This window comes from Odocoileus virginianus, chromosome 3 (genome assembly GCF_023699985.2).
Source record: "Odocoileus virginianus isolate 20LAN1187 ecotype Illinois chromosome 3, Ovbor_1.2, whole genome shotgun sequence".
Taxonomy (NCBI): Eukaryota; Metazoa; Chordata; class Mammalia; order Artiodactyla; family Cervidae; genus Odocoileus; species Odocoileus virginianus.
The window spans coordinates 49038772-49065560 of NC_069676.1; the positions used below are offsets into that span (position 1 = coordinate 49038772).

At 45.6% G+C, this 26789-nt stretch overlaps 1 protein-coding gene and 1 long non-coding RNA gene across 17 annotated transcripts in view; one reads left to right on the forward strand and one right to left on the reverse strand.

Annotated features, from left to right (window-relative positions):
- The window catches only part of LOC110143238 (protocadherin gamma-C4), a 180480-nt gene that overhangs the window by 66098 nt on the left and 87593 nt on the right, over positions 1-26789 (forward strand). Inside the window, exon 1 of one of the 16 annotated variants that reach the window (XM_020902833.2) lies at positions 978-3408. The exons of 10 other annotated variants lie outside the window; for them this stretch is intronic. In XM_020902833.2, coding sequence (XP_020758492.2) covers positions 982-3408 — 2427 coding nt within the window. In that variant the 5' untranslated portion in view covers positions 978-981. 5 more of the 16 variants (XM_070465517.1, XM_070465515.1, XM_070465519.1 and 2 more) reach the window with 5 other exon arrangements.
- LOC110143283 (uncharacterized) lies at positions 516-1830 on the reverse strand. Its single transcript, XR_011486880.1, has 2 exons — positions 1773-1830; positions 516-1087 (listed from the first exon to the last, which is right to left on the reverse strand). It is a non-coding gene; the product is annotated as an uncharacterized lncRNA (long non-coding RNA).

The window sequence follows — 26789 nt, forward strand, 5'->3', positions numbered from 1 at the left end:
ATTATTATAATATTGCTAATTTCTTGATGAAGAACCTGAAATGGAAACTTACTTTACAGGGTATGTTATTTGAATCTTCCAAATGCTGTATATGAATTCACATAGAAAACTAAATATTTAAAAAATTGAAATAGGCTAAAAGTTTAACAACCATAACTATGTAAATTTAAAAAAATTTAGCAATATTAGATGAGAAATTCTAGCACCATTATGTAATTAAATTTTGTAAACAAAATCTTAAGGAAACTTTACTCCAAGAATCTCACCATGAAAGTAAATGTCTTATAAAACAGCTTCAAATTGAGTAATCTATATATTCATTCAATATAATTATGTAAATACAGATGTACATCTAAAATAAGAAAAATATGGATATATTTCCAAAGAGGATTGCACATTTTAATTACTTCAGAAAATAACGACCTATAAAAAACAGTTGCAACATTATAAAGAATGAAATTTGAATAATTTACATATCTAGAAAGAGCAAAATGCTGTCAAAAATGAGAGTAAGGTTGTGTGATATTAATGACATTTAATAGAAGTTTCATGTCACCTTATTTCCAACTAAAATACCCACAAATGGTCATTGCTTTTGAAATATAAATGCATGACACAGAGAAATCTAAAATCACAACGGTAAGAGAGTAGTGTTTTGTCAGTCATCTATAGCAAAAGTATTTCGCATCTCAGTGGGTGTAGTAACGGCTAAGGACTCTGAGCGCCGCTGTTCACCAACTCTAAGAAAAGCTCAGTCAGCTTTCGGTCCCGGTATTAGGGTCTAAAACTCCACAAAGCCGCTCGGATCCCACAGACAGACTCTCGGGGCTGCAAGAGTAACTCAGCCTCTGAACTTGGGGCACTACGGGTTTCTCCTGAGAAAAAAAAGATCGCCATAATTTGCAGGAGGAAAATAGAAGCTAAGGAATCAGCGTTCACAGGAAGTATTCTGAGGGGAAAAAAACCTTGAGTGAAGCAACAATGGCCGCTCCAAGGAATAGCCTGCACCGCAGAAGACTCTTCCTGTTGTGCCTTTTCCTAGGGAGGCTGTGGGAGACGGGGGCGAGCCAGATCCGCTACTCTGTACCTGAAGAGACAGAAAAAGGCTACGTCGTGGGGAATATCTCCAAGGACCTGGGGCTGGAGCTCCGCGAGCTGGCAGAGCGGGGAGTCCGCATCATCTCCAGAGGTAGGACGCAGCTCTTTGCTCTAAATCCACGAAGCGGCAGCTTGGTCACTGCGGGCAGGATAGACCGGGAGGAGCTCTGCGCTCAGAGTGCTCGGTGTCTGGTGAACTTTAAAGTCCTGGTTGAAGACAGGGTGCAACTTCACGGACTAGAAATAGAAGTCACTGATATCAATGATAATAACCCAAAATTTCAGGTCGAAAATCTGGAAGTAAAAATTAACGAAATCGCTCTGCCCGGAACACGTTATCCACTGCCAGAGGCTGTGGACCCAGATGTGGGCTTGAATTCCCTGCAGAGCTACCAGCTCAGCCCCAATAACCACTTCTCCCTGGAAGTGCAAACCGCAGACGACGACGGAGCTGTAAGCCCAGAGCTGGTGCTGGAGCGCGCCCTGGACCGCGAGGAGGAGGCTGCTCACTACCTGGTCCTCATCGCCACGGACGGAGGCGAACCGCGTCGCTCCAGCACAGTGCACATCCGAGTGACAGTGCTGGATACAAACGACAACGCCCCGGTTTTTGCTCAACCGATTTACCGAGTGAAAGTCCCAGAGAATGTGCCCCCGGGGACTCGGCTGCTTACCGTAAGCGCTAGCGACCCGGATGAAGGAACCAACGGGGAAGTGGCTTACAAATTCTGGAAAATTAGTGAAAAACAATCTCCGTTATTCCAGTTGAATGAAAATACTGGCGAAATATCAACAGCGAAGAGTTTAGATTATGAAGAATGTGCGTTTTATGACATGGAAATACAGGCAGAAGATGGTGGGGCATTGAAGGATCGGACCAAACTCCTCATTTCAGTAGAAGATGTCAATGATAATAGACCTGAAGTGACCATTACATCGTTATTTAGTCCAGTGAGGGAAGATGCTCCTCAAGGAACAATAATCGTTCTTTTCAATGCTCATGACCGAGACTCTGGTAAAAATGGCCAAGTTGTTTGTTCCATCGAGGAGATTCTACCTTTTCAGTTAGAAAAGTCAGTAGAAGATTATTATAGATTGCTGACAGTCCAAAATCTTGACCGAGAAAAAACCTCTGAATATAACATCACAGTGACTGCAACAGATAGAGGAACACCGCCTCAGTCCACGGAAATTCACATCACCCTGCACGTGGTTGACGTCAACGACAATCCACCCTCCTTCTCTCAAACCTCCTACTCTGTCTACCTCCCAGAGAACAATCTTAGAGGCACTTCCATCTTCTCTGTGACAGCCCATGACCCAGACAGCAATGAGAATGCTCGAGTTATTTACTCCTTAGAGGAAGACACCATCCAAGGGGCGCCTCTCTCCTCCTATGTCTCTATCAACTCGGACACTGGTGTGCTGTTCGCACTGCGCTCCTTCGACTATGAGCAGTTTCGAGATCTTCAAATGCAGGTGAAGGCAAGTGACAGTGGGGACCCACCACTCAGCACCAACGTGTCACTGAGCATATTTGTGCTGGACCAGAATGACAACGTGCCAGAAATCCTGTATCCTGCCCTCCCCACTGATGGCTCCACAGGCGTGGAACTGGCACCCCGCTCTGCAGAGCCAGGATACCTGGTGACCAAGGTGGTGGCAGTGGACAGAGACTCAGGCCAGAATGCCTGGCTGTCCTACCGCCTGCTCAAGGCCAGCGAGCCAGGGCTCTTCTCGGTGGGGCTGCACACGGGTGAGGTGCGCACAGCGCGGGCCCTGCTGGACAGAGATGCGATCAAGCAGAGCTTGGTGGTGGCGGTCCAGGACCACGGCCAGCCCCCTCTCTCAGCCACCGTCACGTTCACGGTGGCTGTGGCTGACAGCATCCCCGACGTCCTGGCTGATCTGGGCAACCTTGACTCTCCTGCCAACCCCGAGGACTCCGGCCTCACACTCTACCTGGTGGTGGCGGTGGCCGCGGTCTCCTGCGTCTTCCTCGCCTTTGTCATTGTGCTGCTGGCGCTTAGACTGAGACACTGGCACATGTCGCGTCTGCTCCAGGCTTCCGGCAGCGGGTTAACTGGCGTGCCGGCGTCTCAGTTTGTGGGCGTGGACGGGGTGCGGGCTTTCCTGCAGACCTATTCGCACGAGGTCTCGCTCACCGCGGACTCTCGGAGGAGTCACGTGATCTTCCCGCAGCCGAACTATGCGGACACGCTCATCAGCCAGGAGAGCTGTGAGAAAAGCGAGCCTTTGTGCGTTTCAGATGATTCCAGGTTTCCTATAGAAGACACCCCTTTCGTTCCAGTGAGTTCGTCTTTTTCTTTACTTAAAAAAAATTGATTTTCTCTTTAAGTGCTTTCATTTAAGGTAAGTTGATATTAACATATTTCTCACCATACATTTAAATCTTAACTAAGCCTAATTTTTTGCTCAAACACCTATAAGTGTCGGACACGACTTAAGGACTGAACAACAATATAGGAGGCATTTATTGGTTACATCGTTGAAACAATCTTTGCTTTTTCATAATAATTAACCTAGGGTCAGTGGAAACCCTCTTGGGACAGCCCTCATCATGGTGACCACAGTTCACTACTAATTCTTAGGACAGGTTTCTGTCCTGAAATTTATTATTTTTGTTGTCTGCAGTGGCTACATTGTGAAATTCTTACTCTGAAAACATGTCTACACTGATGCTATTTTTGTAAGGGTAAATTAAGAAATGCATTCTATTTGGAGAACTAAGTGAAAGTTCAAATTCAGTGCTTCTCTTCTGTTTCTATGACCAGACAACACCCCTGAGAGGTGATGTGTTTCAGGTCACATGTTTGTAGAAGTTGTTTGCATTTAGAGATAATTTCTGAGGATGATTCAAGCTTCAGTTATTATTTCCATATCCTCATACAGCATGTTTTATTCTTTTAATGGTGAAAACATTGCTGTTTATAAACAATAGACATTTAATTTCTGTGAAAAATTTTAACACCATTGGTTCTCATCCTCTTAATACTATAATTGTTAATAGTGTGAAATTCTCCTATACTTTATATTTGCTGAAGAGCATTTTCTTGGACTGGACCCTATGAGAAGACAAAACATGGGAAATTAAAATTATTTTTCAACTGTTATTTATGACTCCAACTTTTAAGGCTAGAAATAAATTTGGATATGGGAGATGTTTTGGAAAAATATTCTCAGGAACTACTAGGAAGGATCTAAGAATATTCACTGGCTTTTAGATATAAAGAAAATAATTATTATTATGTAATGTGATTTTTAACACAATGTTAGTTCAAGTAATAAATGACATTGTAGGAGACTTTGAAAATAATATTTGAAATTGACTCAAAATTCTATTTTAAACATGCTGAATATAAGGGCTAAACATGCCTGTCCATCATACAGATGTTTTAATTATTTCAAATGCTCTTTATTCATAAGCAAGTAGGAAAGACATAATGTATTGCTCAGGGTCATATTTTTAAAAATGCAATAGGAAAACTATCATTTAAAGTTTCTGTCTTGGGGAGTAACCTTTAGTACTTAGTATACATAAATAGTAAAATATGTGTTAATGTGGAAGAAATAATAACAGAAATATTTATGAAGACTGTATATCATGGTAGGTGACTACTATTCTGTGCCATAAAAGGTAACTTGTCTTTAAAAACAGCCCACAAGGCTCTTTGGATGGATGATTGGGCAGACTGTGAAAAATGCTGAATTCTTGTTTGCTTAAATCAGGCAGGACTTTTGCATTGGTAACAGTTTATATAATAGGCTTAAGGATAAAATTCTTCCCCATCTTAATGTCTTGTCTCTAAAGAAGAGTTAATTAAAATATCTTGGATATATTCAAAACAATGAGTTAATGAAATATGTAGTAAAGAATACCTTGTGTTGATCATCTTTGCAGTTGGGTGAGGGGTAAATGAAGATTCAATAATAATGCTCCTTAACTTCTTTTGTAAGTTTGAAAATTTCCACAATAAACTTCTTGAAAAACTAAGTATAAAAACACTGCCCGTATACTTTACTAAAACTAAAACTTGGGCAATTACATAACTATATAATCTATAGATAGATATATATTCTGGGCTTCCTTGGTGGCTCAGTGGTAAAGAATCCTCCTGCCAATGCAGGAGACACCAATTCGATCCCTGGTCCAGAAAGATTCCCCGGAGAAGGAAATGGCAACCTACTCCACTATTCTTGCTTGGAAAAAAAACCATGGATAGAAGATCCTGGCGGGCTACAGTCCATGGGGTCGCAAAGAGTTGGACACAACCTACCGTCTGAAAAACAACACAATCTGGAGAGAAATTGTCTCAAGACTAAAATATGAGACTGCGATCCCACACGAAGCCTCTGGGCGTCGCTGTCGGCCAGTGCAGGGCTAGCGCTGACACCCGAGATTCCTCAACCTCCAGGCTGGGATTGCCAGCGCAGCTACGGATAGAGAGAAGGAAATCCGCTCACACACCCAGGCTCCGGGCTGGGCACTCTGTGCCCAGCACAAACGGATTCCCAGCTCCGCCTGTCCTGGGCCGAAAGTTCTTCTAGTGATGCCGTGAACTGCAGTTTCTTTGGCTTTTCAGAAAGATTGGGACCCAGCGAGAACTAAGGCGCGCAATGGGAGGGAGCTGCACGCAGACACGTCCGGCTGACCGGAGGCAGGTACTGTTTCTCTTCCTGCTGCCTTTGTTCTACCCCGCGCTCTGCGAGCAGATCCGCTACTCGATTCCCGAGGAGCTGGCCAAGGGCTCCGTGGTAGGGAATCTCGCCAGGGATCTAGGGCTCAGTGTTCTGGATGTGTCGTCTCGAAAGCTGCGAGTTAGTGCGGAGAAGCTGCTCTTCAACGTAGACGCGGAGAGCGGGGACTTACTTGTGAAGGACCGAATAGACCGTGAGCAGATATGCAAAGAGAGAAGAAGATGTGAATTGCAGTTGGAAGCCGTGGTGGAAAATCCTTTAAATATTTTTCATATCATTGTGGTTGTTGAAGATATTAATGACCATGCTCCTCAATTCGATAAAAAGGAAATACATTTAGACATTTTTGAATCTGTATCCGTAGGTGCACGAATATCCCTGGACCCTGCCACTGACCCCGATATAAACATGAACTCAGTTAAAGATTATCAGATAAATCCTAACCCTTATTTCTCATTAATGGTTAGAGTTAATTCTGACGGTGGCAGATACCCAGAATTATCCTTGGAGAAACCCCTAGACCGAGAAGAGCAGCGATCCCATAGCTTGATATTGACTGCCTTGGATGGAGGGGACCCTCCACGAAGTGCCACCGCTCAAATAGAAATCTCTGTCAAGGACACCAATGATAACCCCCCGGTGTTCAGCCAAGAAGAATATAGACTTAGCGTTAGTGAAAATCTACCCCCTGGGTCCTCCGTGTTGCTGGTGACAGCCACGGACCAGGATGAGGGGGCCAATGCTGAAATAAACTACTACTTCAGGAGCACTGCCCAGAGTACAAGACACAAGTTCTTATTGGATGAGAAAACAGGCATGATTAAGAATAACCAGTCATTGGATTTTGAGGATATAGAAAGATACACCATGGAAGTGGAAGCAAAGGATGGAGGTGGTCTCTCTTCTCAATGTAAAGTAATCATAGATATCCTCGATGAAAACGACAACATCCCGGAAATAATCATTACTTCTCTCTCTGATCAGATTTTGGAGGGTTCTCTACCAGGAATGGTTGTTGCCCTTTTCAAAACACGGGACCAGGATTCCGGAGGAAATGGAGAAGTCACCTGTCATGTAGGAAGAGATGTTCCTTTCAAGATTTATTCTTCTTCTAATAATTACTACAAGCTGGTGACAGATGGGGATCTAGACCGAGAGCAGACTGTGGAATACAACGTCACCATCACAGCTACTGACCGGGGCAAGCCTCCTCTCTCCTCCAACACTACCATTACCCTACGCATCACGGACATCAACGACAATGCTCCGCTTTTCCACCAGGCCTCCTACGTCGTCCACGTGGCAGAAAACAACCCTCCTGGAGCTTCCATCGCGCAAGTCAGCGCCTCCGACCCTGACCTAGGGCCCAACGGCCAGGTCTCCTACTCCATCGTGGCCAGCGACCTGGAGCCGCGCGCGCTGTCGTCCTACGTGTCTGTGAACCCGCAGAGCGGCGTGGTGTTCGCGCAACGCGCCTTCGACCACGAACAACTGCGCGCCTTCGAACTGACGCTGCAGGCCCGCGACCACGGCTCTCCAGCACTCAGCTCCAACGTGAGCCTGCGCGTGCTGGTGGGCGACCGCAACGACAACGCGCCCAGGGTGCTGTACCCGGCGCTGGGACCCGACGGCTCGGCGCTCTTCGACACGGTGCCCCGCGCCGCGCAGCCCGGCTACCTGGTCACCAAGGTGGTGGCGGTGGACGCAGACTCTGGACACAACGCCTGGCTGTCCTACCACGTGCTGCAGGCCAGCGAGCCCGGACTGTTCAGCGTGGGGCTGCGCACGGGCGAGGTGCGCACGGCGCGGGCCTTGGGCGACAGGGACGCGGCCCGCCAGCGCCTGCTGGTCGCTGTGCGCGATGGGGGACAGCCGCCCCTCTCGGCCACCGCCACGCTGCTCCTGGTTTTCGCCGACAGCCTGCAGGAGGCGCTGCCGGACCTCAGTGACCGGCCCGCGCCCTCTGACCCCCAGGCTGAGCTGCAGTTTTACCTGGTGGTGGCCTTGGCCTTGATCTCGGTGCTCTTCCTCCTCGCGGTGATTCTGGCGGTCGCCCTGCACCTGCGACGCTCCTCCAGCCCTGCTACTTGGGGCTGTTTTAAGCCTGGTCTCTGTGTCAAGCCTGGACCTGGGGTTCTCCCCAACTACAGTGAAGGAACTTTACCTTATTCGTACAATCTGTGCGTTGCCCATACTGGAAAGACAGAGTTTAATTTTCTAAGATGTAGTGAGCCTTTGCATCCCACTCAAGACATAGTGTGTGGTGATTCTCCTGGGGCCCTAATTCCACTTCATAGTGGGAATGACTTGGCTACACATCCTGAGACCTTAGCACCGGTAAGTTTCTTTCTTTCTTTTTTTTCTTCTGTAATATTCTATTTTTTTTTCATATTTTGGGCATACTATTTCACTTTTACATCTAGAATCATATTTAGAAAATCCATAACTAATCACTGTCTTGTCTTATCAGTTTTTACTGACTGCATTTTCAAGACTCATTTTGTTCATAAGTTGCCCTGTAATTCAGAAAGGATGTCACTAAATTGGAGATATCTTTTCAAGCTTAAGTTAGCAAAACAGGCTGTGGTCTTGGCTTCTTACCAAATAAATAAATAGTTTGAAGTTTAATAATATTCAGGTATCCTTAAATATCAAAGCAGATGCTCATATCAAAGAAACATGTGTTGCAGATAATCCTGTATGTGTATTCTGGTATCTTCATTTATTTTAACATTTTTTAAAAACTGTTGGGACTTCCCTGGCAGTCCAGTGGTTAAGACTCTGTGCTTCCAATACAGGAAGTGGGATTTTGACCCTTGGTCAGGGAACTAAGATCCCACATGGTGCAGCCAAAAATAAAATAAAATTAGATTATGAAAAAATATAAATTAAACTGTAAGCATTTGAGGGGACATAGTGAGCAGATCCATGAATCCCTGAAATTGCATGCAAAGTTACAGATGTATGCAGTTTTCCTGGCAGAGGAGTCAAAACTTTCATTCTACTGCCAAGTGTTGCTGTGGGCCCCAAACCTTAATACTAACTACCCTAGAGGAATTTCTCTCTTCAACTTTTGGTCCTTCTGGTTTTTTCTTTTGTATATACTTTTCTTGGTACTCAAATTATACTCTTTCCAAATCTTTTTTCTACATTGAAGATAAGGAATTTCTCAGAAAGCAAATGAAATGTCATTGTGCTCTGTGCTCAATCTCTGACTCTTGATTATCTTTGAAGACAAAAGATAAAATCTTTAAAGAATAATAAAAATAAATGGAAAAAAATTTAAAAATTAAAAAAATAAATTTAAAAAAATCTTTAAAGAGTTAAATGGGGGCGGGGGGCAAAGAGATTATTTATATTGCCACCAACACCCTGATGAAAACAGGTCGTTTGATATGCTTATTTCTTTAAAAACCCACATCACTATTTCTAACTCTGTTTTAAAAATTGTTTTATAACACTTGTATGTATTCTCTTCCCATTGCAATAGAGACGTGTTCCTTTTAGTTTGTGATTACCAGCTCAACTCATTTGGTTCAACTTCATAACCTATAATAAAAATACATTTTTCCAAAAAAATTCATTGAGCCACAATAAAACTATTTTAGAAAAATTTGAAAGCCTTTTACAGAATCTTAATGCTAAACAAATATAATTAGTTAACCAATCTAAAATTTAAAAATTTTAAGTGAATTAAAAGGGATTATCTCATAATAATCTATATGAATGTCTACTAAACACTGTTGGATCATTTAAATCAGAATTTCAAATAAAATTGTAAGGCTTTTCTGAATATAGCTAGAAGCTCATAGGAAAGAAAACAAGCATTACTTACCTTTGAAAGTGGATATATTTCTATTGGAAAAATAAGTGTTGCAAATATAAATTTAATTGACCATTATTTAATGCTCTGTAGTACTTTCATTCCACTTTATTCCACCGAGTAATAGCAATCCACCTCCAGTATTCTTGCCTGGGAAATCCCATGGACAGAGGAACCTGGCGGGCTACAGCCCATGGGGTCGCAAAAGAGTCGGACACGACTTAGGGACTAAACAACAACAAGAAAACTACAGATATCAGTTGAGAAACCAAAGAAGAAATGTAAAATAAAATATGCAACAAAAAATATAGTCCCCTTTGTTTTCTATTGCATACATAAGTGGGTGCAGTAACTTCTGAGGACTCTGAGCGCCGCTGTTTACCTACTACGAGAGAACCGCAGCCAGCGGTCAATCCGGATTCTCAGGGCTCCAGCTACACAAAGCTCCACAGTTACTGCAAACCAGCTCCAGGGCTGCAGCGAAACTCACTTCAGAATTTAAGGTGCGCAGGCCGCAGAGACTTCTGCAGCCCGAGTAAGAAAAAGGAATCAGCCAAAACACAGCGTGCCCAGTGAGGACATAGCGAGAATCTCGTCACCAGACAACAATGGCCGCTCAAAGGAATCGCTTCTACCTCATCGCGCTGGTCCAGCTCTGCCTTCTCCTCTGTATGTCGTGGGAGACCGAAGCTCGGCAGATCCGCTACTCGGTTCCCGAGGAGTTAGAGAGAGGTTCTTTTGTGGGCAACATCTCCAAAGACTTGGGACTGGAGCCCCGGGAGCTAGCGGAGCGAGGAGTCCGCATCGTCTCCAGAGGTAGGACGCAGCTCTTTGCTCTGAACCCGCGAAGCGGCAGCTTGGTCACCGCGGGCAGGATAGACCGGGAGGAGCTCTGCGCTCAGAGCGCGCGGTGTCTGGTGAGTTTTAACATTCTTGTGGAAGATAGGGTGAAACTTTTCGGAGTAGAAATAGAAGTAACTGATATCAATGATAATGCACCAAAATTTCAAGCAGAAAATCTAGATGTAAAAATTAATGAAAACGTCGCTCCAGGAATGCGTTTTCCTCTCCCGGAAGCTGTTGATCCAGATGTGGGCGTGAACTCCCTACAGAGCTACCAGCTCAGCTCCAATAAGCACTTCTCTCTAGCAGTTCAAAGCCGTGTCAATGGCGTTAAGTCCCCAGAGCTGGTGCTGGAGCACGCCCTGGATCGCGAGGAAGAGGCAATGCACCGTTTGGTTCTCACTGCCGTCGACGGGGGAGACCCTCTCCGATCTGGCACTGTCCTCATCAGTGTGACGGTTTTCGATACAAATGACAATGCACCAGTCTTCAGTTTGCCTGAATACCGAGTGAATGTTCCGGAGAACTTGCCTGTGGGCTCACGGCTGTTGACAGTCACCGCCACCGACAGGGATGAAGGTGCCAACGGAGAAGTGACATATTCATTCCGAAAATTACCTGACACACAATTGTTGAAATTCCAACTAAACAAAAATACTGGGGAAATAAAGCTATCAGAAAATCTAGATTACGAAGAGACAGGTTTCTATGAAATAGAAATACAAGCTGAAGATGGAGGGGCATATCTTGCAACTGCTAAAGTATTGATTACAATAGAAGATGTAAATGACAACAGTCCAGAGGTAACCATCACATCTCTGTTTAGTCCCCTGATGGAAGATTCACCTCTGGGGACTGTTGTAGCTCTTTTAAATGTGCATGATCTGGATTCTGGGCAGAATGGACAGGTCACCTGTTCCATACTGGGGAATCTACCATTTAAGTTAGAAAAATCGATTGATAGTTATTATAGATTGGTGACACACACGGTTCTTGACAGGGAACAGGTATCCTCTTACAATATCACATTAAGAGCCACAGATGGAGGAAGTCCACCCCTATCAACAGAAACTCACTTCACCCTGCAAGTGGCAGATATCAACGACAACCCACCTACCTTCTCTCACATCTCCTACTTTACCTATATCCCAGAGAACAACCCCAAAGGTGCCTCCATCTTCTCAGTGACTGCACTGGACCCAGACAGCAAAGAAAATGCCCAGGTTATTTACTCCCTGGCTGAAGACACTATCCAGGGGGCACCACTATCCTCCTATATCTCCATCAATTCTGACACAGGAGTCCTATATGCACTGGGATCCTTCGACTATGAGCAGTTCCGTAATCTGAAGATGCAAGTGACAGCCACTGACAGTGGGGACCCACCACTCAGCAGCAACGTGTCACTGAGCATATTCGTGCTGGACCAGAATGACAATGCGCCACAAATCCTGTATCCTGCCCTCCCTACCGATGGCTCCACAGGCGTGGAACTGGCACCTCGCTCTGCAGAGCCAGGATATCTGGTGACCAAGGTGGTGGCAGTGGACAGAGACTCGGGACAGAACGCCTGGCTGTCCTACCGCCTGCTCAAGGCCAGCGAGCCAGGGCTTTTCGCGGTGGGGCTGCACACGGGCGAGGTGCGCACAGCGCGGGCCCTGCTGGACAGAGACGCGCTCAAGCAGAGCCTGGTAGTGGTGGTCCAGGACCATGGGCAGCCCCCTCTCTCGGCCACCGTCACGCTCACGGTGGCTGTGGCCGACAGCATCCCAGATGTCCTTGCTGATCTGGGCAGCTTGGAGGTCCCGCCGGCCTCTGATGCTTCAGACCTCACCCTGTATCTGGTGGTGGCGGTGGCCGCGGTCTCCTGCGTCTTCCTCGCCTTTGTCATTGTACTGGTGGCGCTCAAGCTGAGAGGCTGGCACACGTCGCGTCTGCCCCAGGCTTCCGGAGGCGGATTGGGCGTACCAGCCTCGCACTTTGTGGGCGTGGACGGGGTACGGACTTTCCTGCAGACCTATTCCCACGAGGTCTCTCTCACCGCGGACTCGCGGAGGAGTCATGTGATCTTTCCGCAACCCAACTACGCGGACACACTTATCAGCCAGGAGAGCTGTGAGAAAAAAGATCCTCTGTCTTTGTTAGATGATTCGAAGTTTCCTATAGAAGATACCCCTTTGGTGCCAGTGAGTTCTGTTTTTGCTCCTTTTCTCACTTTTAAGAATTATTAGTTTTACTGTTAGGTTTGCAGCATGATGGTGGGATCCTAATTTTTTCACTTTTCCCTCCATTTCAATGACATTGGCTTCTTGCTAAAACATTGAGGAATAGAATTAAGGATTAATTAAGAATTAAGAATAACCATTAATTACTTGATGGTAATTAAGGCTGATATGTTTTTACTTTCTGGTAAATATTCACTTAATCCCAGTGAAGGTTTCTTGTCATAGGCTGCTATGATCAGCTTCGCAGAGTCTTGTGTTTTATAGTTTTGTTGCACATAACACTGGCAGTTCCTAAGAGCGGACTTTCATACAGAAGCGTCTTGTCAATTTGTGTGCTCTCCTGGTGGCTATATGCTGAAATCCTTAGACAACCCTGCCTCTCGTTATGAAGTCAGGCCTGGTAAGAATAGGTAAATGTCAGAAACAAATGCATTAGCCTTACTGGAAATCCTGCCCATTTTCAGTAAGATTCCATTAACAATTCATAACAATATGTGCTTAAATTTTTGAAGTATAATCATACCTGGTAACACTGCAGCATCCATTTTGCCTGTGATTCTAATTTCATACTGTCATGTGGAAGATATACCATTTTAACTTTACTTTCCTTGTTCTATAGGGACTCCAGAGAACTGATAAAAGGTATTATGTTAAGCAGACTTGAGGTTCTGCTTTCTCTGCACTTTTTTGTTAAATTCTCCAATCTCTAAGACTGAAATATATATATATATATATATTTATATGTTTATAAATAAATAAATATATATTATATATATATAATTTGGGGAGATATACTGGTACATGTTCCCAAGTACAGGAGCAAAGATGTATGCCAAAGTCATTTCAGTGACTATAGAGAGAATGGAAGATCCACCTGAAACTGAAAACTCTGAAATTTACAGTCAAAATAAACTTAAAGTTTAAAAAAAGTCATTTCTGCATGAGAGATGAATCAAGCAGAGAAGTACACAGAATTCTAAACAGATGGTCAGTGGAATTACTGATGAGTCCATTTAAAGTTATGATAGTGATGTATTTGGTTTGATCTCTTACTATTCAATTAATTTATTATTAATATTCTTCTAAACTAATATGGTAGCATAAAGTCAAATCATGCCCTAATGTGTTTCAAAGTGTTTATGAGACCATGACTTTTTTCTCATGTCATTCAACTTTTGTTCAAGGATATGTCTGTGGAAAAGAGCAAACTTATTATCTTTGGAGTTATAGACAATAACTTTTATTTTTTAACTTCCAAATAACTGAATCTTTTACATTTCTGACCACGAGAATCAAAATTGTTCTGCATATATTTCAAATAATTATTTTGAAAAAACACAGGTTTAAAAAAAACCTACTCTTTTGGCATGGTAGCTATTGTTAGCAAATATGTTGAAATATAATTATTTAAAAGAAATATAGGACACCTTAGATGACTGTAATGAATACTAAAATGGTTGTATTCTAGTTATTAAATATGGTGGGATGGATTAAGCCTAGATTGAAGACCAAAAATAATTTTTATGCTTATCTTTAGTACTTTCCTTTGTAGATTACTCTTAAAAGAATCTACTGTGATTGTCTTTTGATAGAACTGGATAGCAGTAGGTGATGGAATAGAAGACCTATTTTGCATTCTGCATTCTTCTGTGCCTTTTAGACTTTTTAAAGAACTATTTCACCCTGTTCAAAATCTATGTAAAATTTTATCATATAAAATATTGGTTTAGCCAAAAAGTTCATTCAGGTTTTTCCGTAAATGTTACAAACTTTTGGTCAACCCAGTATATAATAGTTTTGACCATGTGAAAAAAAAGTTTCATGAAGAAAACAGAATCACCGGAGGAATATGTTTCAAATATTTTAGCTGCGGTCATCTTGTCTTTAAAGAAAGACTTTCTGAAATAAAGCAGAAAACGTAAGCTGCGGTTCCACACGAAGCCTCTGGGCGCCGCTGTCGGCCAGTGCAGGGCAAGCTCTGAAGCCCGGGATTCCTCAGCCTCTAAGCAGGGATTTCCTGCGCAGCCAACACAGAGAGAAGGAAACCCGCTTATACACTGGGGCTCCTGGACGCGCAGATTCTCCCTAGCACACAAGGATTCCCAGCCCCTAGACTGGGGTTCCGCCTGTCCTGGGCCAAATGATTTACCAGTGTGCCATGTGCACTTTCTCCAACTAGAAAGACTGGGACCCAGCAAGAACTAGAGCGCGCAATGGGAGGGAGCTGCACGCAGACACGTCCGGCTGACCGGAGGCAGGTACTGTTTCTCTTCCTGCTGCCTTTGTTCTACCCCGCGCTCTGCGAGCAGATCCGCTACTCGATTCCCGAGGAGCTGGCCAAGGGCTCCGTGGTAGGGAATCTCGCCAGGGATCTAGGGCTCAGTGTCCTGGATGTGTCGGCTCGAAAGCTGCGAGTTAGTGCGGAGAAGCTGCTCTTCAACGTAGACGCGGAGAGCGGGGACTTACTTGTGAAGGACCGAATAGACCGTGAGCAGATATGCAAAGAGAGAAGATGTGAATTGCAGTTGGAAGCCGTGGTGGAAAATCCTTTAAATATTTTTCATATCATTGTGGTTGTTGAAGATATTAATGACCATGCTCCTCAATTCCATAAGGATGAAATATTCTTAGAAATTAGTGAATCTGTCAGCCCGGGGACTGGAACAATTCTTGAGCCTGCAAATGATCCCGATATTAGTATGAATTCACTGAGCAAATACCAACTAAGTCCTAATGAGTATTTCTCCTTAGTGGTGAAAGACAATCCTGACGGGGGCAGATATCCAGAACTGGTATTGAAGAAGGCCCTGGACCGAGAAACGCAGAGCGTTCACCATTTGGTGCTGACGGCCTTAGACAGCGGGGATCCGCCGCAAAGCGGCACAGCTCAGATCCAAGTCCTGGTGGTGGATGCCAACGATAATCCCCCTGTGTTCAGCCAAGATGTGTACAAGGTCAGCCTTCGGGAAGATGTGCCCCCAGGCACCTTCGTGCTTAGGGTGAGCGCTACCGATCAAGACGAAGGCGTCAATGCAGAGATCACCTACTCATTCCTTGGTGTGGCTGATACAGCCCGGCACGTGTTCTCTCTGGATTCTGCTACAGGAAACATCATAACTCATCAACCCTTGGATTATGAAAATGTCGGAAGATACGCCATGGTTGTGGAAGCAAAGGACAGAGGATCCCTCTCTACACGGTGTAAAGTAATTATAGAGGTTTTGGACGAAAATGACAACAGCCCAGAAATAATCATCACTTCTCTTTCAGATCAGATTTTAGAGGATTCCCCGCCAGGAATGGTTGTGGCTCTCTTCAAAACACGGGACCAGGATTCCAAGGAAAATGGAGACGTCACGTGTAATTTAAGTAGAGACATTCCGTTTAAAATTCATTCTTCTTCTAATAATTACTACAAGCTAGTAACAGATGGGGCCCTGGACAGAGAACGGACTCCGCAATATAACGTCACTATCACAGCCATTGACCGGGGCAAGCCACCCCTCTCCTCCAGCACTACCATTACCCTACGCATCACTGATGTCAACGACAACGCTCCGGTTTTCCACCAGGTCTCCTATGTGGTCCACGTGGCAGAGAACAACCCACCAGGCGCTTCCATCGCCCAAGTCAGCGCTCGCGACCCAGACCTGGGACCAAACGGCCACGTCTCCTACTCCATCGTGGCCAGCGACCTGGAGCCGCGCGCGCTGTCGTCCTACGTGTCCGTGAACCCGCAGAGCGGCGTGGTGTTCGCGCAGCGCGCCTTCGACCACGAGCAGCTGCGCGCCTTCGAGCTGACGGTACAGGCCCGCGACCACGGCTCGCCCGCGCTCAGTGCCAACGTGAGCCTGCGCGTGCTGGTGGGCGACCGCAACGACAACGCGCCCAGGGTGCTGTACCCGGCGCTGGGACCCGACGGCTCGGCGCTCTTCGACACGGTGCCCCGCGCCGCGCAGCCCGGCTACCTGGTCACCAAGGTGGTGGCGGTGGACGCAGACTCTGGACACAACGCCTGGCTGTCCTACCACGTGCTGCAGGCCAGCGAGCCCGGACTGTTCAGCGTGGGGCTGCGCACGGGCGAGGTGCGCACGGCGCGGGCCTTGGGCGACAGGGACGCGGCCCGCCAGCGCCTGCTGGTCGCTGTGCGCGATGGGGGACAGCCGCCCCTCTCGGCCACCGCCACGCTGCTCCTGGTTTTCGCCGACAGCCTGCAGGAGGCGCTGCCGGACCTCAGTGACCGGCCCGCGCCCTCTGACCCCCAGGCTGAGCTGCAGTTTTACCTGGTGGTGGCCTTGGCCTTGATCTCGGTGCTCTTCCTCCTCGCGGTGATTCTGGCCATCGCCGTGCGCCTTCGAAGCTCTTCCAGCCCCAGTGCCAGGAGCTTCTTTGGGTCTATTCTTTGTTCTAAGTCTGGTCCTGAGATTCCTCATAACTACAGTGAGGGAACATTGCCCTATGCCTATAATTTATGTGTGCCTGGAAATCAGACTAATCCAGAACTTAATTTTCTCACATCTGTTGAACACTGTCCTGCCACACAAGATATTCTCAACAAAGATAGCTCTTCAGTGCTATTGGATAGCATTTTAACTCCTAGTGTTGAAGCAGATAAGAACACTTTTAAACAGGTAAGTACTTAATACTTTTTATATTCCAGTATGCCAATATATTCTGATATAGCACTTATTTTGAGATGTTAAATTCCATCTCTTGATAAAGTTCCTAAAATAAATCTAGTTCAAACCCATGGGTATTACTGTTAAGACTAAAGTTTACAATGCTGCAAACCCTATACTATTCAAATATATTTTAAGGTAAAGTATATAGAGAAGGCTCAGGTAAATTTTTCATGAAATAGAATACCTTTTTTTTTTTGGCGGTGCATGTGGGATATTAATTCCCTGACCAGGGATTGAAGCTGCACCTCTTTGCATTGGAAGCATGGAGTCTCAACCACTGGACCACCAGGGAAGTCCCTAGAATACGTTTTAATTAAGGATATGGAATACAGTTACAGATTTATGTTGTGGTATTTTAAATGACAACTCTAATGCGATCCACATTCTCTCCAGTGTTTTATCTTTATTTTACTCAACAAAGAAACATTGGTAAGAATTATAGTCATAATCCTAACTGATGATTTTGTTGGAACCGTGCTAGTTACACAACCACAAATACTGCTCGCTTCAGTCAATAAAAACCAAAAGGAAGCAAATCTAATCTGCAAGTTTTCAGTTCCAGTAGTCTGAAATTTTTTTTAAGATCAGCAAGCCTTTTTAATAATTATTCTTTTCATAAGTGCTCTTGGTAAACCTTCAACATCATATCACATAACTTTATTGTCTGCAATTTTATGCTTTATAAATACTTGTGATTCTCAAAGAGGGAAGTGTAATAACTTCCGAACGGGAAAAATAGTTGCGTTTTTCTTTCTCGTTGCAATAATAAGATTGGGCTCCAGGCGCCGCTGTTCACCAATTAGGGAACGGGAAGCTGCAAGCTACAGAGTCCCTCCCTCCCTCTACCTCTACCTCATAAAGCGAGTGAGGTGGATACTCACAGATCCTGATGCTGAAAACTTAAAAGTACTTCTCTTCGCTCTCTAATATATATTTGGATGTAGTCGGCCAGGGACTTCGTAGACACATAAACTGATTCAGAATCAAAGGCTCAAGAAACCGCGGAATATCGGCTCAGCCATGGCGAATCGGCAACTGCTTCTGGATCGCAGCGGGCTGGTCCTACTGTATATTTTCCTGGGGACGCTGCGGGAGTCGGGGGCCGGGCAAATCCGATACTTGGTGCCGGAAGAGACAGACAAAGGCTTCTTCGTGGGCAATATTTCCAAGGACCTGGGGCTAGAGCCCTGGGAACTGGCGGAGCGCGGAGTCCGCATCGTCTCCGGAGGAAAGACGCAGCTTTTCGCTCTAAATCCGCGAAGTGGCAGCTTGATCACCGCGGGTAGGATAGACCGGGAGGAGCTATGTGAGGCGGTTTCCTCCTGTTTTTTAAACATGGAGATACTTGTGGAAGATACCCTGAAGATTTACGGAGTGGAGGTGGAAATAATGGATATTAATGATAACGCCCCTAGCTTCCAGGAGGAGGAAGTAGAGATAAAAGTCAGTGAACACGCAACTCTCGGATCGCGATTTCCTCTTCCTAACGCTAGGGATCCAGACGTGGGAATGAACTCCCTCCAGCGCTACCAGCTCAATCCTAACAGTTACTTTTCCTTGCAAGTACAAGGCAGAACGGATGGGGCCAAGAATCCTGAGCTCGTGCTGGAGGGGAGCCTGGACCGGGAAACACAGGCTGCTCATCACCTCCTCCTCACAGCCTTAGATGGAGGAGATCCCATCCGCCAGGGTACTGTTCCCGTTCGCGTGGTGGTCCTCGATGTAAATGATCATATCCCCAAATTTACGCAATCTACATATGAAGTGAGCGTTCCTGAAAACCTCAACTCTGGAACTCGGGTGCTCACGGTGAATGCAACTGACCCAGATGAGGGAATCAACGGGCAAGTAGTGTATTCATTCCGAAATGTGGAAAGCAAAGCTTCTAAAATATTCCAGTTGAATTCTCTATCTGGAGATGTCTTAATACAGGGTTCTTTGGATTTTGAGAAATATAGATTCTATGAGATGGAAATTCAAGCCCGAGATGGTGGAGGTCTCTCTACCACTGCTAAAATGTTGGTCACAGTTGTGGATGTGAATGATAATGCTCCAGAAATAACTATCACATCTTCTACTAATTCAGTGCTAGAAAACTCTCCTCCGGGTACGGTGATTGCTCTTCTAAATGTACAAGATCAAGACTCCGGAAAAAATGGTCAAGTCTCCTGTTTCATTCCAAATAATCTGCCTTTTAAACTAGAAAAGATTTATGGAAATTATTACAAGTTAATAACAAACAGAGCATTGGACAGGGAGCAGGTTCAGAGCTATGATATAACACTGACAGCGACAGATCAGGGAATTCCACCCTTGTCTACAGAAACTCACATTTTACTGAATGTAGCAGATGACAATGATAACCCACCCACTTTTACGGATTCCTCTTATTCTGCCTACATTCTGGAAAACAACCCCAGAGGGGCCTCCTTCTTCTCGGTGACTGCACTTGACCAGGACAGCAAAGAGAATGCCCAGGTCACTTATTCTCTGGCAGAGGATACTCTCCAGGGAGCACCTCTATCCTCCTACATCTCCATAAACTCAGACACCGGCATCCTGTATGCCCTGTGTTCCTTCGACTATGAACAGTTCCATGAACTGCAGTTGTGGGTGACAGCGCATGACAGTGGGAACCCACCACTCAGCAGCAACGTATCACTGAGCATATTCGTGCTGGACCAGAATGACAATGTACCGGAAATCCTGTACCCTGCCCTCCCCAGTGATGGCTCCACGGGTGTGGAGCTGGCACCCCGCTCCGCAGAGCCCGGCTACCTGGTCACCAAGGTGGTGGCAGTGGACAGAGACTCAGGACAGAACGCCTGGCTATCTTACCGCCTGCTCAAGGCCAGCGAGCCAGGGCTCTTCTCGGTGGGGCTGCACACGGGCGAGGTGCGCATAGCGCGGGCGCTGCTGGACAGAGACGCGATCAAGCAGAGCCTAGTGGTGGCGGTCCAGGACCACGGCCAGCCCCCTCTCTCGGCCACCGTCACGCTCACGGTGGCTGTGGCTGACAGTATCCCAGATGTCCTGGCAGATCTAGGCAGCCTAGAATCTCCAGCCAGCTCCGACGACTCCGGCCTCACACTCTACCTGGTGGTGGCGGTGGCCGCGGTCTCCTGTGTCTTCCTCGCCTTTGTCATCGTGCTACTGGCGCTTAGGCTGAGGCGCTGGCATACGTCGAGTCTGCTCCAGGCTTCGGGCAGCGGGTTGGCTGGCGTGCCGGCGTCTCAGTTTGTGGGCGTGGACGGGGTGCGGGCTTTCCTGCAGACCTATTCGCACGAGGTCTCGCTCACCGCGGACTCTCGGGGGAGTCACGTGATCTTCCCGCAGCCGAACTATGCGGACACGCTTATCAGTCAGGAGAGCTGTGGGAAAAGCGAGCCTCTTTTGATAACTGAAGATTCAGCTACAAGTTTAGGCAAATGTGATCCTACTAGTAATCAGGTGAGATTTATTTCCTGCCTTCCAATTGTTGATGTCTGTGCATAGGTCTTTTAAAATGCCTCCCCCCCCCCCCCAGCCTATTGTATAAACTGTTTGGGAGGGAGCATATGTTCTTGTATAAAGCAAAAGCATGTGAAATTCTGTACTTTACCTTTCATCAAGTTATCATTAGTTTCCAGAAAGGTTTTGTGACAGTTTTTTTTTTTCTTTCTTTTGGTCCTGGCAGATTCTGTTGTTTCTTTGTTTTAATTTCAGAGGTCCAGTTGTGTTATCATGGCTTGCTTGGTTTTAAGTTGAATTTTAGTAATATTTTTCTATCATCAGTATTTGGCTATCAATGTAAACTGGTTGTGCTCAAGTTAATGATTCATAAACATTTTTATTTATTTCATTTCAGCTTATATTGCCTCCACAGATTTATAATTATATTCTACAATTATTTGTTTTACTTCTAATATTCATGTTGATTCAACAGCATACTTACTGTAGCTCTTTTTCTTCATCTATAATACATATACACACATACTCACACGTATACGCTTTTACACACATCAGCTTTTTTTCCTGAGCACAAAATTCTCTTTTGACTTTTGGCGACTAGCAATATGTTTAGCTTCTGTTGATTATTTCAACCTTATCTCATTTCTTTGCCTCATTAAAATAAGACATACTGACTCCCTTTTAAATATGAGGCTCTCTTGGGAGAGAAAATGTAGAACATATTTTCCCCCCTAAGTTTTAGACATCTTTTCTATTTATACAGTGAAATCATTAGATTGTTCTGAAGAAGTAGGTGAATTGTAGAACTGGTATTATTTCCTTTTATTCTTTTACTTGAACTTTAGTGTCTGTGTATTGTTGAAGAATTTTTCTAATGTAGTCAATTCTCCTACAGGAGATTCTCCTGGATCTCCTAATTTTGATCCAGTGCTTCTCAAAAAGTTATTTTCAAATCTGCTAAACATGTTTACATTTTAAAAATTTATTCATATGGAATATTTTGTGAATATAAGAGATGGAGTGGGTATTTAGACTTCGTGAGATTGATTTAGCTGGCATTCCTCTGGAGATTTTTGTTTGTTTTCAGTATGCTTAGGAGCCTTGGACTCATCTTTATTTCCTTTGCAAACTCACTTTAAAGCATTTTATTGAAGTATGGTTGATTTACAATGTTAATTTGTGCTGCATAGAAAAATTGATTCCATTCTATAGAATACACACACACACACACACACACACATATGGGCTTCCCTCATAGTTCAGTTGATAAAGAATCCACCTGCAATGCAGAAGACCCCAGTTAGATTCCTGGGTCAGGAAGATCCTCTGGAGAAGGGATAGGTTACCTACTCCAGTATTCTTGGACTTCCCTTGTGGCTCAGCTGGTAAAGAATCCACCTGCAATGCGGAAGACCTGGATTCAACCCCTGGGTTGGGAAGATCCCCTGGAGAAGGGAAAGGCTACCTACTCCAGTATTCTGGCCTAGAGAATTCCATGGACTATACTACATGGGGTCTCAAAGAGTCAGACACAACTGAGCGACTTTCACTTTCACTATATACATATGCTTTTTTCTCATTATGGTTTATCACAGGATGTTGAATATAGTTCCTTGTGCTATACAGTAGGCCTTGTTGTTTATCCATCCATCCTTATAATAGTTTTCATCTGCTAATCCCAAACTCCTAATCCTTCCCTCCTCCACCCCTTCTCCCCCTTGGCAATGACAAGTCTATTCTCTATGTGTGTAAGCTCATTTTTAAAACTGAAGTATAGTTGATTTACCACATTGTGTTAGTTTCATATAAACTCATTTTTATATTAAATACTAGTACACTCAGTCCTTGGGGCTTCCATGATGGCTCAGACGGTAAAGAATTTGCCTGCAATGAAAGAGACCTGGGTTTGATCCCTGAGTGGGCAAGATCCTCTGGAGAATGGAATGGCTACCCACTCCAGTATTCTTGCCTGGAGAATTCCATGGACAGAGGACCCTGGCAAGCTACAGTCCATGGGGACACAAAGAGCCAGACACAACTGAATGATTAATACTTTCACTTTTTTTCATAATCAGTTCTTACATTCAGAACCACCTTGTTATTGAACCTAATGGTTACCTAATAATGTGTTATCTGAAGCAATGTCTAGGAAAGTTAACGGAGGAAAGGAAACTTTTCTAGGGTATTGATCTCAGGAATCATCTCCATAGTCAACAATTCAGCTCAGTACTCTCACAGCACTTCTAGATATTTGGCCCAGATTACTTGCATATTCACCTTTCCTTTTATGATATCCCTTCTCATTTCAGAACTGACCTTACTATAATTAACTATAAATTGAGTATCTAATGTTTGAGCAAAAGAATTCCAGCTGTAAGGAAAGGGAAGTCCTGCAACAGATGCCTAAATTTGTCTTGAAGTCAAGAAAAATGTTGAGTGTTTTGAGCATCATCAGGATAGAATTTATGCTATGAGATTCCAAACTGAGGAAAAAGATTTAAGGCATTTTACTTGAATGGAAACTAGTTGAATAAAAAGAATATGAGGCTTTTGCTGGGAGAGGGAGGTTGTTCCGTAGTTTTAAAAAACATAATCTAAACTAGTTAGGAGTTGGCAACCAAGATCTTAGAGAACAAAATGGAAAGGCTGGTTTTGACACTTGAGATTAAGAAGGTTATTTTGATTAGAGGTAGATAAAGTTCTGTTGAGATGCAACATAAGGTACAATTAAATAAAAGAATAAAAATAAAACCCTCACATTTCATGTCATTAAATTCCTATAGTAGCCTACTAGGGTACACTTTTATATTATCTTTATGATGAAAGTGTAAAACACTTCATAATTCTTTTCATAAATCTCTTTGATAAGTAACAAGGAAGACTTTATGGTATTGGCTATTCTTACCCTGAGTAATGCCCTATACAGCTCTGATCTCTCCTTCTCTGATGAAAGGAGGAAACTCATATGTATATCAGATTGAAGATATACTGGGTATCATTTCACAGGTGTCAAATTTTCCCCAAACCACTTGGTGGGGCTGTTTTTCCACGTGGTCTTTGTTCTAAGTCTGGAGGAAGACTGCCTTTGTTCTTCCAATTTGTGCATTTCCTCTAATGAGAAAAAGACAAACTTTCCTCATTATTGGATTAATGGCTCTTCTATAGGCTCTCATCTCTACGGCACCCTCTTTGGTAATAAACACTGGAAAATAGACCCATCCAAAACTCCTAAACTGCCTCATTCACCATACATTAGTTCAACATAGCTGCTGGAATACTGAATCCCATTATTTACAAGGCTTCGGACTGCAGTTTGCTAAATAGACTCCGAGCGCCGCTGTTGGCCAATGCGCTGCAAGAACTAGCTTTCCGCGTCTACCCGAGTGATTTCTTGCGCAGTCACAGAAGCAAGTCCGAAGGAAGAGTAGCCCGTTCTCAGGCTCGCTACTCTGCAAATCTGATTCCGGAATACCAATTGGGTTGTCTTCAAACTGGGAGCGTTGAGTTTTCTATGTGATCGGTGTGAATATTTTAAACGCAGTTTGCAAACCATCTCTTCACGTCGGAGGCTGCAGCATCGCAGAGAAGAATGGGAAATAGGGTGAAGCAGAGAAGCAGTACCCGGCGGCGGCAAGTACTCTTTCCTTTCTTGCTGCCTTTGTTCTGCGGAGCGCTTTCGGAACAGATCCACTATTCTATTCCAGAAGAAATGACCAGAGGCTCCGTGGTGGGGAATCTGGCCGAGGACCTGGGGCTGCATGTACAGGATTTATTGACCCGCAACCTCAGAGTTAGTTCTGAGAAACTATACTTTTCTGTAAACACGGAGAATGGGAACTTGCTTGTGAGTGACAGAATAGATCGGGAGTCACTCTGTCCCCAAAACCCTTTGTGTGTTGTACCCTTGGAAATTGTAGCAGAGAATCCTCTAAATGTTTTTCACATAAACGTGATAATAGAAGATATAAATGACAATCCACCTCATTTCCCCCAAGATAACATCGTTTTACAAATCAACGAGTTAGCAATTCCAGGAACTCGGTTTGGTCTGGAATCAGCTATTGATGCAGATGTAGGGCCTAACTCTCTCCAGAGTTACCAACTGAGCTATAGTGAGCATTTCTCTCTGATGTTTGAGGATAAGACTGAAGGCAAGAATGTCCCAGAATTAGTGCTGGAAAAGCCCCTGGACAGGGAGCAACAGAGTTCCCACCTTCTGGTCTTGACAGCAGTGGATGGGGGTGATCCCCTCCAAACTGGCACCACTCAAATCAGGGTCGAGGTCACTGATGCCAATGATAACCCCCCAGTGTTCAGTGAGGATGTGTACAAAGTTAGCCTGCGTGAGAACTCACCCCCAGGCACTTTTGTTCTAAAGGTGAAGGCCACTGACCAGGATGAGGGCATCAATGCAGAGATCACCTACTCCTTCAAAACACTGCGAGGTATTGGAAACATATTTGTGCTGGATCATCAAAGTGGAGAAATTAAATCCAATGGTCCTATAGACTTTGAAATTAGTAGCAGTTATACCATAAGCATAGAAGCCAAGGACGGTGGAGGGATGACCAGTGAGTGTAAAGTTATACTGGACATTTTAGATGAGAACGACAATGCCCCAGAGGTGGTATTCACTTCTGTCTCTAGTTCCATAACCGAGGATGCCAAACCCGGAACCGTGATTGCTCTGTTCAAAACACATGATAAAGATTTGGGAGAAAATGGGGAGGTCACATGTCTCATAAAAGGAAAAGTTCCTTTTCGAATTGAATCTTCCGCCAGTAATTACTACAAGCTTGTGACAGATGGGGCCCTGGACCGGGAGCAGACCCCGGAGTACAATGTCACCATCGCAGCCACAGACGGGGGCAAGCCGCCCCTCTCCTTCAGCAGAAGCGTCACTCTACGAATCACCGATGTCAACGACAACGCTCCAGTTTTCCACCAGGCCTCCTATGTGGTCCACGTGGCAGAGAACAATCCACCAGGCGCCTCCATCGCCCAAGTCAGCGCTCGCGACCCAGACCTGGGACCAAACGGCCACGTCTCCTACTCCATCGTGGCCAGCGACCTGGAGCCGCGCGCGCTGTCGTCCTACGTGTCTGTGAACCCGCAGAGCGGCGTGGTGTTCGCGCAGCGAGCCTTCGACTACGAGCAGCTGCGCGCCTTCGAGCTGACGCTGCAGGCCCGCGACCGCGGCTCGCCCGCGCTCAGCTCCAACGTGAGCCTGCGCGTGCTGGTGGGCGACCGCAACGACAACGCGCCCAGGGTGCTGTACCCGGCGCTGGGACCCGACGGCTCGGCGCTCTTCGACACGGTGCCCCGCGCCGCGCAGCCCGGCTACCTGGTCACTAAGGTGGTGGCGGTGGACGCAGACTCTGGACACAACGCCTGGCTGTCCTACCACGTGCTGCAGGCCAGCGAGCCCGGACTGTTCAGCGTGGGGCTGCGCACGGGCGAGGTGCGCACGGCGCGGGCCTTGGGCGACAGGGACGCGGCCCGCCAGCGCCTGCTGGTCGCTGTGCGCGATGGGGGACAGCCGCCCCTCTCGGCCACCGCCACGCTGCTCCTGGTTTTCGCCGACAGCCTGCAGGAGGCGCTGCCGGACCTCAGTGACCGGCCCGCGCCCTCTGACCCCCAGGCTGAGCTGCAGTTTTACCTGGTGGTGGCCTTGGCCTTGATCTCGGTGCTCTTCCTCCTGGCAGTGATTCTGGCAGTCGTCCTGCGCTTTCAACGCTCCTCTAGCCTGGCCACCTGGGGCTGTTTTCAATCTGATCTCTGTTCTAAGACTGGACCTGGGGTTCTCCCCAACTACAGTGAGGGGACTTTGCCTTATTCCTACAATCTGTGCATTGCGGATTCTCAGAAACCAAGGTTCGACTTTCTCACCTTGACGCCAGAAGTGGTGTCCCCACAAGATCTTTCTAATGAAGCTTCTTTGGTAGTAAG